Consider the following 10,286-nt stretch of genomic DNA (forward strand, 5'->3'; position numbering starts at 1 on the left):
TCAATGCCTGGGTATTCATGTGTACCAAATCTGTTCAATGAAAACCCTGAACACTGATATGAATCCTACTGTGCCTCTTTTCCAAAGATGTCACTTTGGTAGTTTCAATCAGCTGTGGTGTGGGTATTTATACCACACAATTAGCAAAGGCTACAAATCAGGGCTCCCCAAAACCTGTCACACTTAGTAGCACCCCACTGGCTAAAGTGCTTCAAGGGCCTCTCTGAGGTGCTCCACCAAACAGACATCTGCAACTGTCTGTCCAGAGTAGCCCATCCCACCTGTCACAGGTGGCCTACAGGCACAGTTTGGAAATGCATAGGAGCAAAACATGCTGAAGTTTTCAGAGATGGCCAGAAATAGTAAAGCACACATTTGTTTAAAATGCATACATCCCATATCATCACCCCACCCCACAAATCCAGAGCACCCTCTGTGGTCAACTTGACCAGGCAAGAAGCCAGTCGTAGTGGCCCACAGCCTGACTGCATTTATTCAACAGGCTGGTGAGACTTGCACCAACTAGCACCCACAAGGTTAGACCTCAGAGGTCACTCTCAGTGTCTCAGATGGTTAGAGAGGGACCAGGGAAGGCTGGGTAGAGAGTCAACTTCCTAGCCTACCCTTAGGCCCTAATGCAATCGGAAACCACCTCCTCTGGAAAAGACAATGTTTAAAGCACATTTGGGTGTTATTTGTAAGGGGATGGTCTGACCTCTGAAATTTAGGAACTCTCATAACCCTAGGAAACTGGTTGGGTTCAAAAAGAGGACAGACTTGCAAATTTGAGCTGCACTTTGTGATGAGAATCACTGTGCTGTGTCGGTAACCTGATTTTCATGATGCCCAGTTCTAGGTGGCTCACCTAATTGCCCTAATCAGATCCCAGAAATGACCGACTCCCCCAAAACAAATTCAGCACTGCAAAGCCGTCAACCAACCTTGGAGACCCACCCAAACCTGAATGTCCCCAGTTCAGCGCGTGGAGGGGAAGGCTGCTGAAAGCAGGCCCTCCCCAGAACCCTTCTGCTCCCTTCCTTTATCGACCCTGTGAGCTGGTTTTGTTTTAGACAACTAAAGCTTGTGATGCGAAATGCATACACATTTTGAAATGTTTCCTGAACAAGGACAACAGCATCCGCGTGACACACCTTTAGAGCCATCTTGATGGAGTCCTCTTCACAAGTCGGGGAATTTCCATCCTGCTTCCAAACTCACTTCTGCCGTCTCCAGCACACGCCCATCATGTTCCCAAGGCCAGCAGCTGGACAACAGAGTCTCCACCTCCCATTTGGAGTCTGTCCTGTCTTTTATTGGAACAGAAAGTTCCACCAGGGAATGAGAAGTAGATCCTGTGATGGAGTAGAACACTCCATGTCTCTGACAAGCGGGCCCAGCACTGGCTGCAGGTTGGACTAGTGGAGGAGCTCTGACACATGCCCACCGCCAGCCCCATCATCTGAGATCCCAGGAGGCCTGGGGTGGACACAGCAGTGGCTTCGTGGAAGTCTCCCCGGGTGGATTCAACCCGCAACCAGGATCAAGACCCACTGCCCAGGGCAGAGCACCCACACCATTCAGGGGTCACAAAGGAAAACGTGGGCCATCAGGCCCAGAAGACAGGCCCGGGTGGCATTAGGGTTCCTCTGGCCAGATGAGCCCTCCTTAGCAGGGACTCCTTTGTACTTGACTCTGCCTATCCACAGATGGGCACATGGGTACTATCCCTATCCCACTAATATACCCAAAGAGGAAGGAAGATGGGAATCAATGCAAAAATATAATAACCCTTGAATATGACAAAGAAAATCAATGGTGTTTTGTTATCAGCAGGTTTATTCAGCTGTTTTTTTTTTAATAAAAGGCTTACTGAAGGCATTGTTAATGCCAATGTTAATAAGACCAGTCTAGCTTTCCTACCTTGGCAGAGTAAGTGACGGCCAAGTCATTTCTGAAAGAAATTTGTTGTATCCATTACCTAAAAGATCTGAGAACTTCAGTTCCTAAGGTCATGTCGTCATTCCTGAGGGTCACAAAGCGGGACCAGAACACACCACTCCACAGTAAACAGCTCTGGGCCGTGTTCACAGGTGAGAACAACTGCTGGTGGGAACGGCTTTGAGGCGGGTAGAACTGCGTTTCAGTTAGGCTCAGAGCTTGGAAATGCCAAGCTCCCAGACAGGACGAGCATGCGGGGCTTTATAAAACAACTGTCCCGACAGCAGAGGTTTGATGAGGACAGATGTGCCCAGGTACAGCCCTTCCCAGAGGAACCGGCATGCTGTCGCCAAGCAGACGTGGAGGAAGAGACCCAACTGTGGCCTTCCCATCACCGTGACCATTCCCCAAAGAAATCAAGGAAAAGGAACCATAAAAATTTCATTTTAATGATACAGAAATAGTATATAGTACATTTCTTTCCACAGCAGCACTTCATTCATCTCTAAAAAATTTAACAAAATTAAGGCTAAATCAGAGCAATCTGATAGTAAAGGGATATTTTATGTGGTGTTTTTCTTAAAGAATGTTTTCATAAATATAGGACATTCTTCAGGCAAAAAAAAAAAAAATGTTGAACAGGACACCGGAAATGGAAATGCAGTACGAAACAGGCTCCTTTGCACCAACCCTCTGATAACCACGACAACCCTGGGAAGTTTCGGGGTTTCAATGAATGTCTGTGGTACGATGCTGACCTGACTGTCCGGTGTTGAAATCCCACAGCTCAAGGCCATTTTATAATACAAAACCAAAGACAGTTGGGTCCCCAGCACAATCCCTCTAGAATAAACAAAGGGTGGAAGAGGACAGCATTTAAGAGCACAAAAGACTTGTACCTGAAGCCACAGTGCTCGGGAGGATGATCCTCCACCACCAGCCCAGGGGCCAGGAAACCCACTGAGGCTCTTTACCCGGGCTGAAATCCCGCATTCACCATGATCTGGGAGGACTCTATTTCTCTGCCAGCTCTTTGCTATGTTTTCTTTCTTTCTTTCTCCCCCCCACCCCCTTTTTTTTTTTTTTTTTTGGTACTAGGGATTTAACTCAGGGGAGCTTTACCCCTGAGCTACATCTCCAGTCCTTTTTATTTTTTATTTTGAGACAAAATCTCACTAAGTTGCTGATGGCCTCACTAAATTGCTGAGGCTGGCTTTGAACTTGCAGTCCTCCTGCCTCAGCCTCCCAAGTCACTGGATTATGGGCGTGCACCACCACACCTGGCACACCACTGCTTTATGACCCAAGAGAAGCCCATCAGCTGTTCTAGGATTTACAGTCAGATGAAGAGGCCCCTTCCTCCTGTTCTTCCCCACAGTAGGACATCTAAAAGGAAGACAAGGGAGAGACAAACGTCCTGCAGAAGCCTGGCTCTCTGGAGTCTAGAGACAAGTCTAGACAAGAGGGACAATCTTGAGAGCCACAGAAACCCTGCCTTCCTGTGGCCCTGTGCACATCTGCTATTAGGGCTTCACCTCTTCCCTTCTCCACCCTGTCTGCTGCACACTGGTTTCCATTTTAACACTCTCTTCGCTCCCACCAGACCCCACCACTCCACAAACACACTGGTTTTAGGGAATTCAAAGACTTTCAATGATGGAGAGTTAGTGGTGGTGTCTGTATGACCAATCCTTAGGGGAGGCAGCCTTGTTTTTTATTATAGGCCTTATGCCTCTCCTTTTTTTTAACAAGGACATCTTACTTTATAATAAAAGGACCCTGCCCCACAGAAAAATCTTCCCATGTCATTTTAAAATTTTCATCCTAAAGAAGCAGAGAACAACAAATGATGTAATTGTTTTTAACTTTACATAAGAATTTCATTTTTCTATTTCTTTGGCTCCCAGAGCCTCAATTTCCCCTAAAGAAATAAAATGAAAGGAAAATGTCCAGATAAATAACATCAGATATGCTTTTAAGACTTGTATTCCAAAGACTGCTAAAACCCCTAGGTTGAGGTACACACACTAAAATGCATTTCTTATATAAGCCATATGTAAACACTGATAAATATGATTAATATTCAATCACTCACATTTATGTAGAATGATTAATACTACAGCATTACATGATCCCATAATCACAGAAAGATAAGGGACCTTTGAGGTCTTCCACTTCAGTGATTTCCAACCTGACTGGTCACCTGGTCATCAGGTTCACCTGGTGAGCTTCCAACAACAGTTTCCCCAGCCCTGGCATGAGGAGTCAGATCCAGTCGGCATAGCCTGGGACCTGGGAATTTTTGTTTTCTTATTTTTTCCTATAAAATTCAAAATCATAACCATCTCATTATCCAGAGGAAGAAACTAAAGCTCAAAAAGTCAGGATGTCTAAGGCTACAGAGCAAGAACAGAGAAAGGACCCAGGTGTCTTGTCCCCTAGTCTTCTACCTGCCCGTCACACCACATTGTCTCTCCTTAAGCTAAGAACAATGAATAGCTGTCTTGCTGCTGAAGTCAGATGACAAGCTGTTTGAGGACAAGGACGGGGCCTCACGCACCCTGTGACACAATCCTAGGCATCTAATCAATGTCCCATAAATACTGTTGGTGGCAGTCACTCAGCTAAGGCCTCATATTGAATAATTCTCCACTCACATCTCTGTCTCCAATCATCCAAATAGATGCAAAATAACCTAGATGGATATTGAGATCCAGCCAATCCCCCTGAACAGGGGAGTGACTCCTGGATTTATGAAGAGGACACATTTAAACAACCAGGAATTTGAGTGACAATATAAGTGCCATAAGATTAATCACTGTCTCATGCTTATTCTCAAATGACATATATGAAAAAATAAATGAAACTAAGGGATAGGAATAACCTGGTCATTTACCTAAGCATTTGACAAATACAAGTTACAAAAATCCTAAACTGTTCTAAGGAGAAAATTCTTATAACAACTGTATTATGCTGATTTTTGTTACTGTTTCTTCTGTTTTCCCAGTCTTAGGAGACATTCTTTTATGGATGGAGTCAGACTCCTTTATAAAGCTGATAATGAGGGATGGGATACACTTAGCCTCTATATTATTAACATGGTTACTTCTCTCTCTCCCTCATCTATAAACACACACATATACACACACTTATTTGGACATGGAGGAACTTGTTATATTTTCTATTTGTTAATTATGGATCATGAACCATGTTATAAACAGATGATTCTGCTATGTTGTAATTTTGAACGTAGATCTGATAAGAAAAAAGGCTAATTGAAACATTTAATGTCTAGGGAAATATTAAGGACTTAAGACTGAAAATGAAATAAACAGGCACATCAGCCGTCTCTGCCCTGACTGTACCCGCAACACACCACGGTCTGCTGAAACAGGAACTAGAAGGGCCGGAAGAGACAGGTAGGGAAGAAGCTCCCCGCTGGCCCCATGGCTCTCAGGAGCAAGGCAAGAACCCAGCCTCCCCCGCTAGTGCTGGCCCCCGGTACCCGTTACTGCATGCTGGCTCCCAAGTGACACTAAAGGATGCTCAGCTCCACTTACAGCAGATGCTGGGACCAATTATGGATGAGGACCTTCCCACTTAAAGGAGCCTTCACCCCCACGCTATGAAACCATGCAGGCACCCAAACAAGCCTTCAATCTTCTGCCTTGCAAGCCGGGCCCTGGATCTTCCTTAGCTTGGATTTTCCACTACAGCTGTTAATCCAGTCTCACCTGGATATAGAGTCCTACCCATTCTTCCTACCCAGGACCTTTCAGAATCATGCCAATAGGCTCTTTCATCCATTTCTTCATCCAACGAATGTTTGCTGCTCAAATCTGGAAGACAGCTTGGTCACTGCACCCCACAACCCTCACTCATGCCAAGGGTGACGCCAGCAGGGACAGCCAGCAGGGCTCCTCAGCCTCTGTGCCTCCTCCAGCCATCACCTCACCCGGACCTAAGCATGCAGCCGTACAAAGCCTTGTGCAACACGTAGATACGTCTTCATTAAGAAATGAGGGCGATTCTGTACCTTCTTAGAATTTATAAAGCTAACAGACACAGCAAGATGGAATGATGAAACTAAAAGGTAAAATGCCTTTAAAAAAGCTAACTGCATGGTTGGTAAGGACTCCATTCTTTGACATTAAGCATTTTATAAAGTCATATGCTATGTACATATGACATCTTTTCTGTCTTTCTGCAAGAAAAGGAAGTTGTCCCAGAAAAACAAACACCACAAAAGAACACTCAGAGAATACACATTCCACAGTATTAACATTTATAATCTATTGTTCTAGTCTACGACATCCACTGTGGTCTACACACACTATGGAAAGTACCCAAGAAAACATCCATTTTCTACTTAATTAATCAGAAGGAGGATAAAGCTGTAAAGCTGCTGCTAACTTGCAATAAAATATGATCAATAACTCTTACTATCTCAAGTGAAACCAAACTGAACTAAGTGTGACCGATCAAACTTAAAAAATAACTATCTTCCTTAAATAGAGATTTATTTAAAATAACCTCTTAAATATTTAAAATAATAGAGGTTTAAATGTCTAATAATGTCTCTGGGGAAATGTTAATGAGTAATTCTATATGCCAATTTTATTTTCTTATAGACTATATAATTGTATAGCAATACATAATTTACTTATCATTCCAATCCTTTCATAGAATTTATCATTCTCTGTTCCATAAAATGGAATCTCTCTCACAACACACACACACACACACACACACACACGCAGCCTGTTCGTTGATAGTTATTCCTGTGACTGTAGAGCTTCAACTGACTAATCCTCCAAGAAAATTACATCCAAAAATGGACATTTTATGACAGAATCACTCACTGATCTCAAAAACAGAACAAATAGAAAACAACACCATTAAAGGAATCTCAGTATTTTCTGACCAGTATTGTAGAAACACAGAAACGCAGCAGATTGCAGACATGCAAGAATCAGCACTGTATAGGAAAGAATTAACAAGTCAAACTCAGTACAGCTTTAACAACTGGATTGAAAGTAGACTCAATAAAACCAAATTATTTCTTCCTCAAGGCATCTGTTAGCTACAAAGGAAAAATGATTTCATATCCTTGGTCCATAAAGAAGAAACATTTATTTACAGTCTCAATGGACTAAAATAGGTTTTAAAGTGTCACAATTAAAATTTTATGCTTCCAAAAAATACCATATGATCAATGCACTTAACTTAAAGCTTCAGGTAATAATAACTTCATTTAGATTTCTTAAAAAACCAACACAAACGTACTTTCTAGAGTGCAAAATGCTTCTTATTAAATACTTCAGAAACACAAAAGCAGTTGATTTGGAAACACATGAATCCTTTTCTGAAGACCATCTCCACAAGACACCCACTGCCGGCAATGGGCGCTGAACAGAAGCCCCAGCGAGGAGGAGCCACCCTGGAATGTCCGCGCAGCCTCTTCAGCTCTCCAGATGACCACGGCTACTTGTACAAGCTCATGGTTGGACTCTGGTACATGCACATATAGGCATCACAAAGAAGTCTGCGTGCACAGCCTTGGATTCTTCTGGAGTCCAAGGAATGCAGATCCTCCGGAGACATCTTCAAGTATTCTCCCACCTCTGGGCAGGGCGTCACTTGAGGAATGTTGAAGCCGTTCTGACCTCCTAAGAGAAAGAGAAAGAACTTTCTTAGGGCAGTGAGGTTCCAGACCCTTCCTGCCCCACCAAAACAAGTCAGCAGTCCTAGAACAGAGCAGACGGATTCTCAGCTTCTGAACACCGAACTTCTGATTTCTAGAAGCGAAAGCTCCTTTAAGGTGACAGCTTTCTCATCTCAGCATCTGAAAGGGTTCTGAGGCCACAGTGAATCAAACTGGTGAAAGCACAGGTGATCCTGAAAAGATCCCACAACCTAATTTCCAGGCTTCTCTCCTCTTCAGTTACTCAGGGAACAGTGTGATCTATACATATGAGCACAGCGTTCAGCTCTTCACATTTCCATGACCCTCCCAGACATGAGCATCCCGGCTTACCAAGAGACTGTCCAATGTGAGCAGGTCTACTAAAATGAACACTATTACATTTCCCTGTATTTAAAAAATGTATTTGCATACCTCTAGTACAGTTTGTTTTGAATATTATCAATCTGTGCGTGAAGATGCTCTGATTCGGGGAAAAGCTCTTCCAGTTTAACAAAAAAAACCCCACTCTCCTGATGCTTTCCCTGTGCTCTTGAGTCACACTGTTAAGGGCAGACGTTCACTGGGGCAGGGCACATTTACAGAGGGCTAGGCTGCACCTAGCAGCTGAGAGCCGAGCCAAGGTTGAGAACTGTTCATCTAGAGCTTGGGCCCCTTGTCAAGAGGCTGTCACTGGTGGCATCTAATTTATTAGAGAGCCACCAGAAGATGGGGACTAGGGCTTGAGAGAGTGGCTAAAGGAAAACTGGGGGGTAAGAAGAACAGAGGGACCTGGATGTCACACTTACTTCCCAGCCTTGCCTAGGATGACCTTTCCTATAAGCTCAGACAAGCAGCTGGTAGCTCTTTTGACAACTATTTCACTCCTGCCGCCTCCTCCAGCCTCTGGCACTCAGGTGTGTACCCAATGATGATGAGCGCCCTAGCAAATGGCCCACAAAGCACAGTTGCTCCCCCACTCCAGGGTGAAACATGTCACATACAGAACAGGCTTACTTCAGCAAAGAGGGTGTTACTTCTGCTCTTAACTTTTGCCATTTGGAAGAAAATATACAGTAGTGTCAAAAAAAAAAAAAACACCATAATTATGAGATCAGAAAGACTGAGTTAAATACGTTATGTACCTTTAGGAACCTTAAAACTCAGCTTTTCTTTTCTTTTTCTACATTTTTATTGGTACCTCATAGTTGTACATAATAGTGAGACTTCTTGTTACATATTCATGCATTTACACAATATAACAACATAATTTGGCCAATTTCATTTCTTAGGGAAAGGGGCAAAATTTAGATTTCATATCAAATAACTGCAATTGCTCCCATCTTGCAAGAATTTGGATAGAATGACTAATGTATTCCCAGAGAACTTGTCAGTAAGAGCTCAATAAATGGTTACTAGGTTTATTAAAAAATGAAAGGAAGCAAAAAATAAAATCTTTCAGTCCTAAAATAAGAATTTTAAGATTCTTTAATACAGACCATATGCATTACTAATTATTACAACAATATCATTCCTTAGTTTAAGCAGCAGAGCTGTTATTTAAGTCATTAACATATTCCTGAAAGGATTTTCTCACAAAATATCTTATAACTCAGAAGAGGCTATCCCACTATGAGCCATTCCCCTGCACACTAACAGGCTGCCACACAAGGAAGAAGGTGTTTTAAATACCATCCCGATCCGCCATGCTGTCAAAGAAGAGCCAGGCAGAATCATCCTTTCCATACTTCACAAAAGCAACATAGTGGCTTGTTTCTATGCAGAGAACAGCAAATAATTCCATCTTCTGGCAGGGGATGCAGCCATGTCTCCAGTCCCAGTCGGGTAAATCTTTGGGAAGTGACACGGGGTTATATTTGTGATTCAACCTCTTGGGATGAAGATGGACCTAAAATTGACCATGAAAGAATGGCATGAGTGCACCTTGCTTCATGTTTCAAGTGATGGATTCACTTCTCTTAATGACATCCTGATAAACAGCCACCAAGTGCTTCACAGCAAGTCAACAGAAGAGGGAAAAACAATATCATTTTATTATGGATTTTTAAAGTTAATCATGACCTTAAAAAAGACTTTTCAAAACCTGAAACCTGTTTTCAACTACAAATACCTTAAGGTTCCACATTCATTAAATAAAGCAAACTTACTTGAGTGTTGCAGGTTTTACAAAACTGCTTGATCTTTCCTGCTGAGATGTCGGGGTCGTCATAGCATTCTCTGCACTCATACATGGCAAGCCCGCCACAGATCCGGCACTGCCTGGGAGCTGAAGCATGGGGAGAGGGAAGGGAGCGGAGGGGCCTTTAACACATGCATTCTTTCATGAAAAATGTTAAAAAGAAGAACTATGCATTAAAAAAGACAATGTTGAGGGCTTCAAAAATTCTCTCCCCCCCCCCATTCTCTTAAACTTTAACTAGATTTTCTTCAATTTGGAATATCTTTTAAGACATTTTCTTTTAGGTCTTTAGGGAATAGACCGAGAAGGGGAATAGCTGGGTCAAATGGTGGCTCCATTCCCAGCTTTCCAAGAAATCTCCATACTGCTTTCCAAATTGGCTGCACCAATCTGCAGTCCCACCAGCAATGTACAAGTGTACCCTTTTCCCCACATCCTCGCCAGCACTTGTTGTTGTTTGACTTC

At 43.1% G+C, this 10,286-nt stretch overlaps 1 protein-coding gene across 11 annotated transcripts in view; it reads right to left on the minus strand.

Annotated features, from left to right (window-relative positions):
• Positions 1–2,365: 2,365 nt before the first annotated feature.
• Cyld (CYLD lysine 63 deubiquitinase) overlaps positions 2,366–10,286 on the minus strand; it is a 65,689-nt gene continuing 57,768 nt past the window's right edge. For all 11 annotated transcript variants that reach the window (XM_048792210.1, XM_048792209.1, XM_048792214.1 and 8 more), the window contains 3 exons: positions 9,790–9,908; positions 9,314–9,530; positions 2,366–7,607 (listed from right to left, as the gene is read on the minus strand). In XM_048792210.1, coding sequence (XP_048648167.1) covers positions 7,423–7,607; positions 9,314–9,530; positions 9,790–9,908 — 521 coding nt within the window. In that variant the 3' untranslated portion in view covers positions 2,366–7,422. The remainder of the gene's footprint in view (positions 7,608–9,313; positions 9,531–9,789; positions 9,909–10,286) is intronic.

The sequence above is a fragment of the Marmota marmota genome, unplaced genomic scaffold (genome assembly GCF_001458135.2).
Source record: "Marmota marmota marmota unplaced genomic scaffold, marMar, whole genome shotgun sequence".
Classification (NCBI taxonomy): Eukaryota; Metazoa; Chordata; class Mammalia; order Rodentia; family Sciuridae; genus Marmota; species Marmota marmota.